The 18,606-nt window shown below is 43.7% G+C and overlaps 1 protein-coding gene across 1 annotated transcript in view; it reads left to right on the top strand.

Moving 5' to 3' along the window:
* The first annotated feature begins 7,432 nt into the window (after positions 1 to 7,432).
* AGMO (alkylglycerol monooxygenase) overlaps positions 7,433 to 18,606 on the top strand; it is a 157,066-nt gene continuing 145,892 nt past the window's right edge. The window contains exons 1-2 of the mRNA XM_066629137.1: positions 7,433 to 7,573; positions 10,134 to 10,264. Coding sequence (XP_066485234.1) covers positions 7,433 to 7,573; positions 10,134 to 10,264 — 272 coding nt within the window. The remainder of the gene's footprint in view (positions 7,574 to 10,133; positions 10,265 to 18,606) is intronic.

The raw sequence follows: 18,606 nt of genomic DNA, 5'->3' as shown, positions 1-18,606 counted from the left end.
TATTGTTATGGTTACTTTTGTGTTTCATTTGCATTTTCATTGCAATTGTATTTTATTGGTCACCTTGAGGACTAGATAGTGAAAAGGCAGACTTGCAAGCATTCAGAATAAACAAAATGGACCTAGGGTTTAAAAAAAATCCTGAAAATGCATCAGAAGTTTAAATATACTGGGCTCATCTGAAAATTTAACTATCACACCAGGAATTTCTTCCACCTGTAACAGATAGCTTCTAGAAGGGTAGCAGTCTATAGTAGCAATGGAGTCTTGTGAAACCTTAAAGAGTAAGCTGAGTATAACCAATGCACGATATGGATATTTTCTTGGACTAATATTTGAGTTTTATTGTCTATGCCAATAAAGGTTTTTGATTTGATTAATAAATTTATCTCAGCATAAGCTTTTATGAATTATACACTACTTCATTAGATGCATGAAGTAAAATCCTCAGTAGGCAGGTATATATAAAATATATGTGGCTATCAAGATTTTGTAAAAATTACAGCAGCAGCAAAAGAGGCTGGTGTATTAGCAAGCTTACAGTGCAAACCTATGTATGTCTAATCAGACACAAGCCCATTGAATTCAACGGGACTTACTTTAAGGTAAATATGTATATAGGATTGCAGCCTTGTAAAGTTCTAAGTTTAAAAGATAAGCAAGGGAACAAGTCACAGTTGGAAATAAAATAACCTCTTAGCAATGTTATTTAACTCTGTAACGTGATAAAAATCTATGACCTTGATCGAGAGGAGTGAAGATTATGCCACCTAGTTATGAACAGAAATTCAGCTGATTTTCTGTTTAATAATTTACTGTGATCATTTTGCTGTTTAATAATTGTTTTTACCTGACATTCATACAATTGCTAGCCTTAGCTGAGCAAGGTAATTTCCTGGTTTATAAAAGCCTCATCATAAAGATTTGGTCAGTAGTGTAGGCTACTGGCTAACTGCAAAAAGAAAAAAAAATTGCCTGGTCATAGCTGTTAATCAGGTGCAAATTAAAGGGATGAAATTAGATATCAGTTTAGCAATGGCAGCTAGCTACTAAGAGCACTATACAATGATGAAAATAAGTGTCATGTCTGCAATCACTGTCAAGCCTTATTGTCCCCGGCAATTAAAATAAGCCCAGCTGTTGCTCAAATGGACTTCTGACTGGCACAGCTGTAACACTTCTCAGGTGAATAACATATTTTATAATTGGCCATAACCAACAGTTTTGCTACCTGACTGAATAGCAGAACTAATAATACATCCAAAATCTTTTCTCTTTATTTTAAGTGTTTTCCCATATTCAAGTACTGTACAACTTTGAATCATTCAATCTCCAGCTCACGTCTGGATACAATTTCACTCTGCAGTGAATAGCTGCCAAGGCAAATGGCTTTGCCCAACCCATTCTAAACCTACCCTAAGTCCCTTTATGAGTTTATTATTTAATGCTGCTGCAGAGCTCTGAAGAGACCCAAACAGGAAGCGTCTGGGTGTTTTCTGCTCATAGAGTGGGTGGGACAGAGTTCTTCAGAGAAAACAAGAGTATAAGCTGCCTGCAGATCACATTGGGCCAGTTCCTCAATTTCCTCTTAAGAGTTTAGTTTCCTTGGTTACTGAAATGCTCTATCAGTCAACAGTAGAACCTCAGCCCTTTTAGACCTGTGTGTTCCTTCAGTTGTGTTGCATAGGCTGAGTTGTGCAAACACAACTTGAATAAGGAGCGGTACTATGCATACTGTTCATCTCCCCATACATAGAGATGCCTAAATGCAGTGAGAAAGGTTTGTTTCTGGAGATCAATTGCAAGTCTCTGATGAGTCTCAGCTCCCTTTGGTCACAAAGGGAGGTCACAAGAGAATTCTGGTATCTTTTCTATACTTCTCAAAGTGGAGAGCAGTCAGAGAAAATGAGTGTACAGTGTTGCAGTGTTCTGTCTTGTTGGTCTAACAGCACAATCTTAGGCATGCCTACTAAGAAGTAGGTCCCACTGAATTCAATTGGACTTACACCCAGGTAAATGTGCACACGATTGCATCTTCAGGGTATTATTTGGGAGAAGTTCTGAGTTCTAGTCACAGACAAACCTATGAAGAAAGACTCATACCTTTCAGAGTAAGCTCGGCACACAGGAAGTCTCAGTTTCAATTATTTGTATCCCAGATAGGGCTGGAAAAGATCAGCCTGGGAGGTAATGACAAAGATTTGCAGAGCTACGCAGGTTTTGCTCAAAAATCTATCAAGCCCTCATTTGGCAGCTACATTGAGACAATATGCTAATTTCCTGTTTTGATTAGAGGAATTAATGCAGTCACCATTTGTTTTCCAGAATTTGGCAGCATTGAATCGGCTTAGTTGAATTAGCACCAGAAAATTCACTCAACGTCTTAATAAAACCTCACTATGACAACTGACTATAAAATCCAATTCTATATTCATTCCATGTCTCAAACTCTATTCACACATGTATCATATGTGGAATACACACATAATTATAAATATTGTAGGTATAGGTGTACATGTTGTGTTAAACACACACACAACAGTACAAGCAATCTATATTGTACATAGGATCCCTTACCCAGGGCCAGCCCATCCATGAGGCCAACTGGAGCAAGTTGCCTCAGGCAGCAGATTGGTGGGGGGGCACTTGCTGACTTGCCTCCACTGCTGCTGCACCTCCTCCCACTCCTGTTTCTGGAGAAGAAAAAGGGGAACATGAAGGAAGAGGTCATGGGGAGGGTAGGCAAGTTTTGAGCTAGAACTTGCGAGATGAGCCAGGCACATCATCACGTAAGGAGGACAGCATTGTGCATGCCTCCTCAGGTATCAAGAGATCTTGGGCCTTCCCTGCCAGTACCCATGATGACTTTTTAAAATTTGCATATAGAAGGTTCCACATTCAGCCCCTGGTATCTCCAGGTAGACAGGGAAATATCCATTTGAAACTTTATAGAGATGTTTCAAGTCTGTGCAAGATGGACCACACTTAATTTGATGGGAGGGCACCACGGAGGAAGGGAGGGAAGGAGGACACCAGGACGCAGGTTGTGTCTGTTGTCTTGTGTGCTCCCTTGGGAATTTGGTGGGCCACTGTGAGATACAGGAAGCTAGACTAGATGGGCCCTTGGCCTGATCCAGCACGGCTCTTCTTATGTACCAATGGCCTGACCCATTGGTCATAAAGCAGCTTCCTATGTGACAATGTACATGTCTGTGTGTGCACACATTTTCATGTCAATTCCTGTACATGTGCTCTTTTTAACATGTGCTCTACCACTGAAGTAAACAAAATCTGGCCTGCCACAGCTCCACATCTGGACAGGAAGCAGAATATTTCACTGCAACAGCAGAATTGGTCAATTCATTTTATCTGTAGTGATTATTCTGAGACATATGCAGCCAATATGGCACAAGGATGATAACTAGCAGATCCAATTGCCTGTCCTTTGTAGACTGAAAGGCATTTCCTTCTCACTACGATGGTTGGTTCCCCTCTATAGCACTTATCTTTGTTTCTGTGTGTTTCGTATGCCAACCCACTTTCCTTTTTTTTATATTTATTTTTTAATTAACACACACAAATACATATAACATACATTTAAGAGTGCTAAATACCATATATCATTACTAATTAATCATACTATTCTCCTAATCTACTTACTCATCTATTTCTACCTCTTATTCACTTATCCATTTATTTATATTACAATAAATTTTCCCTAATACCCTATACTATATTTTCTAAATATTCACTTTCTACCAAGCGTAAACTAACTTTAATTGCTCATTAATATTAAAACAAAATAATCTAATTACCAAAATTATCACCTCAGCTATTTCAACTCCAATCTAATTCTCCAATCATATTACACTTTTTTTCTTTGACATAATAACCACATATAAAACAATTCTTCCACACGTTTACATTTCCAGCTATATTTTTAAATACATTCTAATTCATATTTATCAATTTCATACATATTCTTTTTTTCTTCTTCAAATAAATGTGGACCATTGTTATTAGCTGAATAAATCCTCCAATTTTCTTTAACAGTCTAGATTACCCCTCAGGGTTCTTTTTCTTTCTTTCTTTCCATTTTTTCTCCTGTAATATCTTTAATAATTTATCTCTATAACAGAATCTGATAAATCCACACTTTCTTATATAGGGTGTGTTCATTCTTCCAGTTAACTGGGGTATATTTTCTCCTTCTTGTTCCAACAAATTTTGTGATTTGTGCACTCCTGCTACTCTGTCCATCTTATCTTTCTTAATCTCCATCAGCACCTCTTCTTCATCCTGTTGATCATCCTGTTGATTTTCCTCCTTGTCCGCTTTTTCACTCCCTTGTTTATCTTCTGCTCGTTTCTTCACATCTTCCAATTGTTCCTTACACACATCTATCTGTTGGGAAAGAGTCTCCAGACTGGCTTGAATCTGTGAGGACCAATTCAGCTGTTGTCGCTCCATAACAAGCAATCTCTCCGTATTAATCAAGATTTTCTGTATCCACATTTCTGGAACAGAGTCCATTTTGCAATTTCCCTCTAGTCCACCAGATGTCCACAACATATTATTCTCCTCACTTCCACCACGTCATTACTACTCTGCCATCCGCATTCCTTACATACCTCTTGCAGATAACAGTCCAGTGCGGTTAACGGAGAGAAAAACAAAATGAAAGAAAACAGTCTCACCGTCTCTGGTGCAGAGAAAACAAAGCTCTTTCAAATCTAATGAGAATTATATTTATATCCAATTATGTTCAAGAATAATTCTGGATTTTAGTTCACACCCAAGTTATAGTTGTAATTATAATCCACCACCAATTTATTCCACGACAGAGAAAAAGAGCACTTTCAACCTCATTAAAAAGTCTCTTGTTAACGCCTCCAATATATTCAGGGCTCTTAGCCAAATCAGTCAATCAGAGCCGGGGACAATATTAACACTTGCTTATCTTAAATTTCCAGCTTAAACTTTACACTTCACGCTTTTTTTTCTTCCTCCATATGGCATCTCAGCACGGAGCCAGCAACTTGATTGCAGATCACTGCACCTCCCCCAATACTGTCACAAATGGTTAGATTCCGCTGAGAAGAAAGCCTCTTCCCGGTCAGGCTTTCAGTTTCCCAGATATCTGCACCAATGAAGATCTTGTCTCTCCTAACAAAGATCTTCAGGTCCTCTTCAGATCTGCAATATCTGGGGGAAAACAAACTGTCTCCCAGGAGCTCCCAGGGACATGTCTGTTCATCCACTGTTGGCTCCTCCTCCTCCAGCAACCCTGAGTTTCCAAAGGCAATGTTGGACAAGCAAACGGAGGAGATGGTGATCATCACCTCTGCCTGCTCATCCTCCCTCTCTTTGGAAGAGGTGGCAAAGAGGACTGGATGAAAAGGGCTTAGGGAGGAGGAATTAGGCCCAGGAGGGATGGCCAGGGAGAGCATAGAAGCAGGTAAAAGAGGTGGGGCTGGCCCCAGAGAGAGTGCAAGAAGTGGCCACTATTTCTGGCTGCAAACTCATCCTTCTCTCTTTCTAGGTTGCAGGGCCGGGCTTGCAATGTGTGCATGGAAGAAAGTAGGCCAGTAGTCCACTAAAGGCTGTTGCTGACACACACCTACACCCTGTGGCCTGAAGTGCAACCAGGGTCCACAAGAGAGGTAACTTCTACCCAGGCCCAGTGTCAAAAGAAGGGCCCAGGAGCCAAAGGGGGGCCAGTTACATTTTCCAGTCTCACCTGGACTCACTGCCCCCATGGGATGCTGGGGGCACTACCACAGGCACGCAGCGACAGATGCTGCCTCAAGCCACATGCGCCAGGCCAAGAAATGCATACATGACTATCCTTAACAGTGTCACATCTGGGAGGAAAGTGGTCCGCTACAGTAGCTCTTTAGCTTATGTATCTGCTAACCATGAAAAAGTGTATAGGAGCTCAGCAACATAGCTATGGGGGTACAGCTGCTGCAGAAGGATGTTTTGGTACACACAGGACACATTCCATTCTAGTGTGAGCCTAAATGCAATGATGCTAATTTCCTGCAATGATCTTTAAAAAAAATAAATTAAAAGCTTTTAGAGATAAATTTAAAAAAGTGTGTTTGGTTTTCTGTATTACTGTATCTAGTTACTGACACTGTACGGGTAGTTAAACCCAGTAGACCTAGGCTCCAAAGACTTTTCTGACTGTTGCCACGCTCCAGTGCCCTGTTTGCTCCCTCCCCACCCCCATTCTGCCCACCCACCTATTGCTACTCTCCCCTCACTGTTTACCCTTCCCCCTTCGAAGGGTTGCCAGATCCAATGGAGGACAGAGTGCCTATACCTTTAACCACTGTATAGAAGAGGGAATTTTGGCAGGTGCAGCTCAACATAGAAGGGTTTAAAAAGCTACACCTGCCAAAATTCCCTATATGGTTACAGGTATAGGCTATACAATGGTTAAAGGTACAGACACTCTGTCCTCCATTGGATCTGGTCACCTTGCCCTTTGGGAAGGGGCCCAAACAGTGCCGTAGCTAGTGGGGCCACAAAACACTAAGCCTCAGTGCAGCATGCAAGGGACCCCCCCTTGGAGCCATTCTAGGCAGTGGGCATACAGAGGCATATACATACTTGGAATGGCTCTGAAGGGAAGGGGCACACTATAGTGAGGCTCCCTGCAGAATTTAGTGCTTTGCACGCCCGCTAGCTATGCCACTATTTGGGCTTCTTCCCAAAGGGGGAAGGGCAAACAGAGTGAGGGGAGAGTGGCCCCCTGCAAGACTTAGTGCTTTGCATTTCCTCTACGACTACTTGGGCCCCTTCCCAAAGGGGGGGGGGAGGGCAAACAGAGTGAGGGGAGAGTGGCTCCCTGCAAACCTTAGGGTTTTGCACCCCCTCTAGCTACACCACTATTTGCGCCCCTTCCCAAAGGGGGAAGGGCAAACACAGAGTGAGATGACAGTGGCAGACTGAGGGGAGAGTGGCTCCCTGCCAAACTTAGTGCTTTGCACCCCGTCTAACTACTCCACTGGGTCCAAAGTAGACTGATAACATTCCTCTGGGAGGCCCTGCGTGCAACTGTTCCGAGGTGCTTTCTGGCTACCCCTCTGCTGTGGGGTGGGCCACGCCTCACACCTGTGCCACAATGCGCAGCCTTCCCCCATCGCCGGGGCAGTGCCCCACCAAGAGACACAGGGGGCGCCTGTTTGGAGTGGTGATGTAACCAGCGGCCACCTCCCCGCACAACCTTGCCCTTTGCGCTCGCCAAGGTACACCGGGGAGGAGGCAGCCACGCGCGGCCTCCTGAGCGGGCGCTGCGGCCTCCGAGGGAGCCAACCGCGTGCCCGAGAAGCAGCTGCTGGTCCGGCCCAGGGGCTGACCTTTCTCCCGGCTGAGCGCCGCCTGTGCGCAGAGCCTCCCGTCCAGGAGCGCCAGCCTGCGAGCCATGGCTGCTGCTGCTTCCTCCTCCGCCACCCCCCAGCGGGCTGTCTCGGCTTCCCAGCAGCTCCGCAGCCTGTTCTACGCCGTGAGTCCCAACGAGAGCTCCTTCCGCGACGTCGAGGAGGTGCCTGAGTACGTGAACCAGGTGAGAGCGCGCGCAGCCCTCACCTGCGGGGCTCCCACCTGAGGGCGCGCCAGGCTTGGAAGTGCCCGCAGCGTCCTGCGGCTGCGCTGGGGAAATGTCCTCTGTACATGCCCCGGACTGTGGCTCACAGGAAGGGAAGAGAGGAGAAAAAGACCCCCTCGCCCTTTGCTGATATCCTGCCCCTTGTCTTGCACTTTCATCCCGAGGAGCTCAGCGCAGTGGGCATGGCTTCCTCCTGTCTGATCACAACAACCCTCTAGGGTTGCCACCCTGTTCTCACTCCCCTGGGAGTAAGCCCCATTGACTATATTGGAACTTACTTCTGAGTAGGCAAGCGCTGGAGTGGGCTCTGAAACAGATTGCAGCAGTGGTTCCCAGACCTTTTAGCACTGGGACCCACTTTTTAAAAGGGCACTCTGTCGGGACCCACCTCGGGTTACCAGACTTCTATTTTTAAAAAAGGAGATCTAGAAAGAAATAATATTTATTTATTTGTAATAAGAATAAAGACCCTGAGACATTTATCTTTCTAAATTTACACAAGCTTGCAAACTGCAGGAGCTGAGCTCTCTGCAGGGTAATTAGCTGCTACAGCAGTTGTTCCCAAACCTTTTAGCACCAGGACCCACTTTTTAAAAGGACACTCTATTACAGCGATTTTCAGCCTTTGTACACTGGTCCTTGGTACACCGACAAGGAACTAAAATTGTCAAGACACACCATCAGGTGTTTGACAATTAACAAGGCACACCATGCTGCCAATGTGGGGCTCACATTCCCCCATTGGTCCTACTAATAAATGACCTTCCCCCAAATTCATGTGGCACACCTGTGAACCACTCGTGGCACTCCACTGTGCCATGGCGCAGTGATTGAAAATGGCTGCTCTATCGAGACTGACCTAGAGTTACCAAACTTTTTCAAAAAGGAGTTCTACGTAGAAAGAAATATCTATCTAATCTATCTGAAAAAAGACTCAGAGATTTATCTCCCTATAATTACATGCTTGCAAACTGCAGCTCTCTGCAGGGTAATTAGCAGCTACAGCTGTGGCTCCCTAGGGAGTTGAAGAAACCTGCAGGAGAGCTATGGAATTCTCTAAAAAAAAAAAAAACACCTTCCACCCTATACAGTATTAGGATTGTTAGGGTGTGGTGTGTAAGGAGTGCATAGGTGAGTCGGCTCTGGAAGCCTGACCCTATATCCTGTTTACCTGGAAGAGGCTGAGCAGAATGGAACTTACTTCCAAGTAAGTGCGCACAGGATTGCACTGCCAGCATCACTTGTAAAAATGTTTAGTATTCACCAAAGGCTGATGTTTGTGTTAAAATATCAAGGCCACATACATACATACATGGGTAGTATAAAAATACAGTCAGTTCTTGTTATCTGCTAGGATTAGATTCCTGGAAAACCGAGTGGATACCAAATTAGTAGAAACTGAATCATTGAGCCTATGGGAAAAATGGGATTAGGTTCTAGGGGATCTTCTTCATCACACCCTTTGTTAACTTTGTGAACCTGAATCTTAAATTGAAGTTTGTGGGGCTGGGTGATAGTGAGGGCTAATCAACATCTCCAACATCTGATGCTTCTTCCTCTCTGCTGGCTATCTCTCAACTCCTTGAAAGTTGTTTGTCCAACAATGAGGCCTCAGAGTTCAGCAGTGGGGAGGATGTTGCTTAACCCACGGGTGTCAAACTGGGTTCATACAGAGGGCCAAAGTTAGCATTCAGGACACCTGCTGAGGGCCGGAAATGGTGTCATTAAGGAGAAAGTGACATTGTTAAGCAGCTGATGGCCAGAAATCAGCACTTTGTTCTCATTAACTGCAAATGAGAAGAGAAAATACACAAATCTTGATCATATTTCAAGATATGGGAAAGCCCAATTTTCATGTGGTCTGCTGTTTCAGCAGTAATACCTCAGCACTGCTCAGCAGCTGAGAGCCTGAGAGCTTGATAAAAAGCTTCCAGGGGCCATATCCGCCTGCCCCCCCTTATGTTTGACACCCATGGCTTAACCCTTCCTCCTCCACCACCCGTCCTTTGCTTACCCCAGCCCAGAGCAGCTGTCATGTAGCCTTCAAGAGACCTCATCATCATTGCCAGGGCTGTGAAGGTTCAGCTGCAGTCCTCGAGATGGTACCCATGATGGTGGAGCAAGTCTGGAAGTGGACACAAATGTGTGTCTGACAATCACCAATGCCCAATTGATGTGGAAAATTGACCCAATCCAGACAACATTCTAAAAAAATGAGTATAATTGACTGGATGTGATTACCACAGCCCTCCCCGATCATCAGTATCATAGCTGCACCACCCTGATTGCACTGGTACAGTATTTGCAGATAATGGGAACAGAGTCACGGAGAATGAGAAGTAGGTGGCAATTCTGTACCTCGCAGATAAGTGAATTTGCGGATAGTGAATTTGCACATAAAGAGAACTGACTGCATGTGTATAGTGTGTATAGAAGCCTACATTATTATCTGAAAATGATGGTAGAAAATTTGTTCTATTGATGGCTATCTACCTTGTTCCTTTACATCTCGTTTTAGGCAACTCCTTTCTTCATTGCCCTGCTTCTTCTGGAGTTTGTTGTAAGTTGGGCTCAGAAGGGACGTTCATCAGCTCGGGTCAATGATGGCATAACATCTCTCTCTGCAGGTGTCCTGTCTCAACTTCCAGAGTAAGTCTAATCAGTTGCATAGCTTGATTGATTCAGTGGTAAAAAGATCCCCAGTGACAAGTTGCATACATGGAAGTTTTTATAAACTTTTAACGAATGTGGAAAAGCCATTGAGATGTGTATCTATAATAATATATTTGCAGCTTTTAATAGAAACTGGTTTTCCATGTATATCTCTCTGCAGAGGCTAGATAAAGAAATGAGCTCATCTCCCTCAAAGGACTCGGATTGAGTGTCAGACAATAGAATTAATTGGCAGCAGGTTCAGGAGGAGCAAAAGGAAGTCCATAAAACATGCATTTGGCAAGAACAGTGAAACCTTTGCTTTAACTCAACTACTTGGCTTTCAAGATATGATAACTCTGTTGAACTGACATTGGAACATTATTTGGTGCACACATTCAGGACATAGTTCTATGTTTCAGTTGTGAATCTCAGCCTGATCTCTGCAGCTGTTTTTAAGGGCATTAAAAACTACAAGACACGGCTCAGTGTAGTATGTTCCTTAAAGGCTGAGATCTTGGAGTGAAGGCTGATGCAGGCTTTCAGGGTGCCATTGTACATATCATGTTCAAAATCAAGCTCCATGCCTATACTAGTTTTTAAACATTGCTAGGAATGAGTGAGGCTTCTCCTGTACTGTGTTTTATTGGTAATTCATTTAATTCACATCGCTGCAAGGCGTGGTGATGGGCACTAGTGAACTGCCCAACCCTATCCCCCACCATACAATGGCATGCAGCCATGCCAACAGGGGCTGCACTACTGTAGTGATGGGGCAAATCAGGCAGTCTGCAAGAGGTAAGTAAAAATGCTCCGGTAGGCTGCTGGATCATCTATGGGTCTCTTGGACCCATCCACCAGCCATTTTGCTGGCATAAGTCCAAGGAGGGAAAAGGGCCAGGAAGGTTTCAGAAAGAGGGGATAAGCACTGGACCACTTTGGTGCTACTGAAATCCACTCTCTCTGTTCCTGCCCTTCCCTGTTCCTTTGCAAATCCATTTGTTCATGCAACAAATCAATTAAATGTTTTTTTTTGGGGGGAGGGGGGTTTGCATGTGCGCTCTTAGTCAGTCAGTCAGTCAGTCAATAAGACATTTATTGCCATAAAATACAGAGAAAGAACAAAACAAAAATATACAAAGTTATAATTCTTAGCTCTTATAGTTAAGACCTCTTATATAGCTATATAGCTCTTATAGTTAACTAGGGTTGCAAAGCCTCCTGGGTGTGGCCTGAAGTTTACAGAAATCATCATCAATCTCCAGGTGACTACTGAAGACAATCCTGTCGGTTTTAACAGGGCTTCCATGAATTTCCAGTATTATATCATGTTAAAAAAAAATTTCCAGCAGTAGCTTTCATTTCAGTTGGCAACCATATGGTCAACTATGTTAGTATTCAAACGTGTTGCATGGGGTCAGGGCTGACTTGTGCCAGGTTAATCTAATTTGAATCCACTGAGGTTGTTAGTACCCAACTGTTTTTCTAGCTCAAAAGAAAAAATAGAATCATGTAGAACATTTTTTTTTCTCTTCCTCCCTCCACAAACTATTTTTCAAAAGTTAATCTTGGAAATGTAATGTTCAAGGCTTCAAGGAAATAGCTTTCTTCAATCAAAGTAGGAAATAAGATTTGAACATATTGACCTTTAGGATGTTAAATGTGAAAAGAATCTTAGAAGTCATCTAGTCGAACTTCCTGCTCAGTACTAGCACCTACTATAGTGTCCCTAACAGGTGACCATCCAATATCTGCTTGAAAACCTCGATGTAGGGGGGCACAACTACATAGGGCAAGCTGTTGCAGTGCTAGACGACTCATACAGTTAGGAATTTCTAGCTCAGTGTTACCTGAACTGAACTATGGGTTGGGATCCACCAGTGAGTCATGAGTCCAATTTTTGTGGTTTGAGAAAAGTTTTCGAAACATTAAAAAAACAACTTTGCAGGCGCCCTTGCCTGGTTTGCACAAGAAATTATTTAGGTGTAATGCTATTTAGGTGTAATGTAATGTGGTGTGAGGTAATCTTTGTACCCCAAAATTAAAATATTGCATTTTCCGATTTTTCTCTAGTAATTGGCATGCCATAGATAATATGTGAACCCAGTTTCAGCCTGTTGCCTGACCTGGAAGTCCCTAACAGCTTGCTGTCCAGTTTAGCCTTCTGAATACCCTGGAATGACTGTAAAGGTTTGGGGGAACAGTCCTTAAACTCAATTTCTAGGGAAAGTCTAGCAGATGTCTACACACATACTGTATGAAAGGTCTCTATCAACCTTGGGAACATAGGACCCCTATTATCATTGAATAATAATTTATTAATTATTAATAATTAATAAATATTTATTAAATATTAATATTTATTAATATATTTTATATTAATATATTTACTAATACAGTGGTGCCTCGCGTAACGAATGCTCCGTGCAGCGAAAAACTCGCAGAACGAAAGCAGTGTGCGAAGTTTGGTAACTCGCACAACGAATTTTTATGACTTATGCTTCGCATAACGAATTTTTGTTTTGTTTTGGTTTGTCTTAAGGGAGGGATCTTCATGTCCGTTTATGATCCCGTTCACCCTAGTAAGGGGCGGATCTTCATGTCACTTTATGATCCCGTTCACCCTAGTAAGGGGCGGATCTTCATATCACTTTATGATCCCATTCACCCTAGTAAGGGGAGGATCTTCATGTCACTTTATGATCCTGTTCACCCTAGTAAGGGGAGGATCTTCATATCACTTTATGATCCTGTCCACCCTAGTAAGGGGAGGATCTTCATGTCAGTTTATGTAAGTAAATCCCATTGTGCTTGCTCCCAGGAAAATGTGCACAGGATTACAGCCTTCAAACTCCCCACTCAGCATCCCCCCATCGCTCATTCACCCTCTCACTGCCCCATTTCCTTCATGTTTCCCCCCCATGATCATGGCAAAAGCAAGCAATTTAGTGCAGCTGCTCTGTCCTCCCCAGCTTAGAGCACAATCCTGTGCGTGTCTCCTCAGAAGTAAGACCCATTGTGCTTACTCCCAGGAAGGTGTGCACAGGATTACAGCCTTCAAGCTCCCCACTCAGCATCCTCCCCCCCCTGTTTTTGAAATCCTCTGTACAGTATGTATGCCTTTAAAGAGCACTTAATAAACACTTTGTAAACCAAATTTGACTTTGTTCTGACTTTTCTTGCCCATAGGAACGCATTAATTAAATTTCAATGCCTTCCTATGGGAAAACGCGCTTCGCAAAACGAAAAACTCGCATAACGAAAGGACTCGCGGAACGGATTAATTTCGTTATGCGAGGCACCACTGCATTTATTAATTTCTGCAAATATTAATATCGATATTTATTAATAAAGAATATTTCTTTCTACATCTTTTTTTTCTAGTTGGTCCCAATAGAGCAGGGATGTCCAAACCCCAGCCCGGGGGCCATTTGTGGCCCTTGGGGGGCCCCCAATCCGGCCTGTGGGGAGCTGCCAGTCTCCAATGAGCCTCTGGAGATTTGCTGGGGCCTGCGCTGGCCCAACGCGACTACTCTCAGTGTGAGGGCCAACTGTCTGACGACTTGCAGGAGCTGTAGGCTGAGGGCTCCCTCCACTTGTTTCCCTCCCTGTTTCCCTCTCTGTCCCCCTCCCTTCTGTTTCATGTCTGTGAAGCAGCAGCAGCAGCAAAGGAAAGGCCAGTCTTGTTTTGTGCAAGGTCTTTTATAGACCTTGAGCTATTGCAAAACCTGAAGGCCCTGGCCTCTGCCCGCTTAAGGGGCGGGGGCAGCGAGGAGGCAGGGAGATGCTAACGGGGCTGCAGGGACTGGGATGCACTCACTAGTCCCTGCAGCAGTGTCCTGGGGGGTGCAGGGAGCCCTGCACAAGCATCTGCAGGGTTCTCCAGCCTTCTAAGAGTGGAAGCGGACCGATCGCGCTCCACTTCTGTTTTAGCGGAAGTGGAGCACGATCATTCCACTTCCACTATTGGCAACCTGGGGAGCCTGCAGACGCTCGTGCAGGGCTCCCTGCACCCCAGGACGGCTGCTACGGGGACTGGTGAGTACATCCCAGTCCCTGCAGCCCTGTTAGCCCCCCTGACCCCCGCCAAGACTTACTGCGGTTCAAACTCTCCTTGAAAATAGCTGCCCTAGACCAGGGGTGCCCAAACCCCGGCCCTGGGGCCACTTGCAGCCCTCAAGGCCTCTCAATACGGCCCTCAGGGAGCCCCCAGTCTCCAATGAGCCTCTGGCCTTCCAGAAATTTGTTGGAGCTCACACTGGCCCGACGCAACTGCTCTCAGCATGAGGATGACTGTTTGACCTCTCATGTGAGCTGTGGGATGAGGGCTCCCTCCACTGCTTGTTGTTTCATGTCTGTGATGCAGTAGTAGCAGCAAAGGAAAGGCTGGCCTTGCTTTGTGCAAGGCCTTTTATAGGCCATGAGCTATTGCAAGACCGTCATTCATTCATATAAGTTCATCTTTACTATATTCATTTATGTAAACTTATGTAAATTTATTCAAATTTTAAATGTAAATTAATTCTTTTTTTCCCCCTGGCCCCCTACACAGTGCCTGAGAGGCAGTGTGGCCCTCCTGCCAAAAACTTTGGACACCCCTGCCCTAGACCAATGAGCCAATTTTTAGTTCTTAGTGGGTTCTTTTGGACAGAAGAGAGAATCACCTGAGACAACCAGATAAATAACCATCCTTGTTCCATTAAATCAGGGATGTCCAAACTTTTGACAGGAAGGCCACATCATGTCTCTGACAGTGTGTCGAGGGCTGGGATAAAAAGAATTACTTTACATTTCAAATTTGAATAAATTAACATAAATGATTATATTACAGGTGGGACTTATATGAATGAATGAAGGTCTCATAATAGCTCAAAGCCTATAAAAGGCCTTGTGCAAAGCAAGGCCGGCCTTCCCTTTGCTGCCACTGCTGGTTCACAGATGTGGAGCAAGCAGCGGAGGGAGCTTTTGGTTTGCAGCACACACGAGAGGTTGAGCAGCTGGCCTTTGTGCTGTGTGCAGTTGCATTGGACCAACGTGGGTTCCAGCAAGTCTCCGGTAGTCCAGAGGCTCTTTGGAGATTGTTGCTACCCGCGGCCCGGGTTGAGGGTCTCTGAGACCTGCAAATGGCACCTGGGCCGGAGTTTGGGCACCCCTGCATTAAATTAAGGGAGCTTTTTATAGTGCAGTCTTAACTATGTGAACTGGTAATCACATTTCTTGCAAGTAAACTGATAATTCTAATTGTTTATGCAGGTCCCAAAGAGTTCGTTGAGATTTCCTGGTGCATAGGATGGCAGCCTATATTGGAGAAGTGCTTGAAATGAGAAAGGATGTGGGAGTTTCATAGTGGCTCATTTCAAATCCAAGTCCTGGGCTTGCACACTCTGGCTCTCTCATTGCTCTGTGAGATTTGCAGAAACATCTTTAGCAGAAGCTATAGTTTGCCGTTACATCATACAGGGAAACTACAATTTCTGCTAGCCTTCCAGATTAGGATTTGTTTCTAGTTGGAGATTCTGGTTGGAGGACAAATGCAAACCATAGTTTGGAAGAAATTAGATAATTTATTTCTGAATAGTTGACATAGCATTATTTCATGTTCTCAATCAGCTATGAACAGCAGAAGCACTAAGCAGAGTTCAAAAAAACAAAATGTTCTGATCTGGCCTCTTGGTTTTGTTCCCTCCCCCCTTTCTCAGAACAAATCGCAAACACATTAAATTCTTTCTATTAGGGTTTCAGTCATCCTCTCGTTCAGCAAGTTCAGACGAAGGAAACTTGACAGAACTGCTAAAATAATATTTCGGCGGAGCTCACTGTATCGGGGGACATTGTAGTGCAAATCATTAACAGCTGAGGGTTAGATTAATGTGCTATTGATGGTATCCTCTCCTAGGGACTAACTTTCATTTTTTCAGCTAGAAGCAGAAGTTTGCCACTTCCTTGGAAAGCTGGTGATTAGTATTAAAATGGTGAGTTGCAATACATGCATCTAATCCACTAGGAAGAGTAAATCTTCAGACATAGGCCTTTTTAGGTTCAATGGAAGAACTTGAAACTGTGATTCGAATCTAACCATGAAACTTTTTCATAATGGGACTAATAAAAGCTTTGAAGGGAAAAGACCATTAGTAACACAATTCTAGACATATCTGCTCAGTAGAGTATTTGTGTGAGTGGTTTTCTTTTTAGTGATCCTTTTTTTCTTGATTAAGAATATGTTCTGCTTTTCAACAATGTTCACAAAGCAGTTTACAAGTCTTCTTGGCTTGTTGAACCCAACTGTCAAAAGCAGAGAAGAGTCACGTAAGAAATGTACCCTCCATGACTCTTAATGCACCAACCGCTTGACCCAGCTCTAAGAAACTCCCTTCTGAAGCACTTAGCACAATCCTCTGCAGGTTTACTCAGAAGAAAGTCCCATTGACTTCAGTGGGGCTTACTCCCAGTAAAGTGTGTGTAGGATTGCAACCTGAGCGAAACATAAAAGCAGCTGAGTTTTGTTTCTACCACAATGTCACAGGATTGCACAAGGACTGTAAGTAGGTCCAAAGGTTGTGAAAACTGGGTATAGCTAGGAGGGGTTGGGGAAATTACAGCTTCTCCCACATTATCTTTAGCTGTACAAACTTATGCATCTTCTTTCATTTCTCCAAGTAGTAGAGGATTGCCAGCCCTATGAAATTTCTAGATAGCTCTGAAAATGTTTTCCCATAAAAAGAAATTACAAGGAGTGCTTGCTAGAAGCCTTGAAAAAGCTTCGAAATTAAATAAATAAATCTTGTCCTGTAGCCGTTTTATCTGCTTTTTTGTATTTATTTATCAGTGCATTTCCTCTAGAACAGCATACATGTGAAAATAAAACCAAACATGTTTGAGAGGTAATTTTGGTCAGTGCATACTCTTTGGGCAGGAGGTCTGGTCTAGAGGGTAGAGCCTCCATTTGCCTGAAGATAACATCCACAAGGTCGCCAGTTCGAGGCCACCAGCACCGTGCGACCTTGAAGCAGCTGGCAGGCTGAGCCGAGTTATTCCATCTGCTCTGAGCGTGGGAGGATGGAGGCCAGAATGTGAAACCAGATCAGAAAGAAACATCTGAATGTTGTGGTTCTTGAAAGATAGAACCTTCTTTCAATTGTAAAAATCCCTACAGGGATTTAAATAGCCTGCCTATGTAAACCACCTTGAATAAAGTCTTGAATAAAGACCAAGAAAGGTGGTATATAAATACCTGTATTATTATTATTATTATTATTATTATTATTGTATACCTTCTTACAAATGTATACAGGTCGTGCCTCATTATCCACTGGGGGTTCTGTTCCGGAACGGGGGTTCCGTTCTGTGCCAAATGCTGACTTACCTGGGGATGTGCAAGCCTCCTCTTCCCTGGATTTGAAAAGCAACAGGGGGATGGAGCAGAAGTGGAAGTGTGGAAAAGAGGGGGTGCACCAGTCCACCACTCTCCTCCCCACTTCCAGTTGTGAAGATAAGTGGGCAGATAAAGGTGGGCAATCCACCACCAACCTGCAGTTTTAAGTGACTGTTTTGTTCAGTCAGCCTTTTAGACGGGCCAGCCTTGCCTGCACTGCACCGCACTTCCCCCCTGGTGTCTTCACCTACCTGCCTTACTGATGGAAGCTGATGGGTTAACCTAGCTAGGTGAATCTTCTGATAGAGTGGGCCCTCAGTTAATGTCCAGCCTGGCCAATTCCTGGTGGCACCCTTGCTCCCCTAGTACAAGAAGAGGATACTAAAAACATCCACTTTCACTTTTCAACTATCTGCAGTTCTGTGTTACGTCTACTCAGAAAATGTGATTTGTTCAAACTATGGTTGGTAAGCAAGCTAAGATTTCAAATTATGGTTTGATCCTGGCTTGTTTTAACAGGTAACCTATTTACACTACAATCCTAAGCATGTTTCCCAGAAGTTAATTCCACTGTGTTGTGGGGTGGGGGTTTACTCCCTGGAAATTGTGTATAGGATTGCTGCCATAATGTCCCTAACTCAGCAAATTTTTCCGTTAGATTACTGTTCTGTTTATTAATCATCCTGCTGTGGATATTTCCATTCCTAATACAGCTACAGTATATCAGACATACTTTTGAAATTGATGACTATTTCTGCCATTTCAGAGGCAATTGAAGCAAGAAAATAAGCCCATCAGGATGTTTTATGTTGTGTGATACCTGATTTCACATCATCCTGCTGTAAATATTTTATATGCTTATTTGTGATTAGTTCTTTAGTTGAACATATGCGATGCATTGAAACTGACAATTTTTGTGCAGTCTTTTTACTATTAGGGGTACCTTAGGCTTTCCTGGTTTCCGGTG

This window comes from Tiliqua scincoides, chromosome 5 (assembly GCF_035046505.1).
Source record: "Tiliqua scincoides isolate rTilSci1 chromosome 5, rTilSci1.hap2, whole genome shotgun sequence".
NCBI lineage: Eukaryota > Metazoa > Chordata > Lepidosauria > Squamata > Scincidae > Tiliqua > Tiliqua scincoides.
Note: the sequence above shows the minus strand (reverse complement) of the source record. Positions and strands in the feature narration are given on the sequence as shown.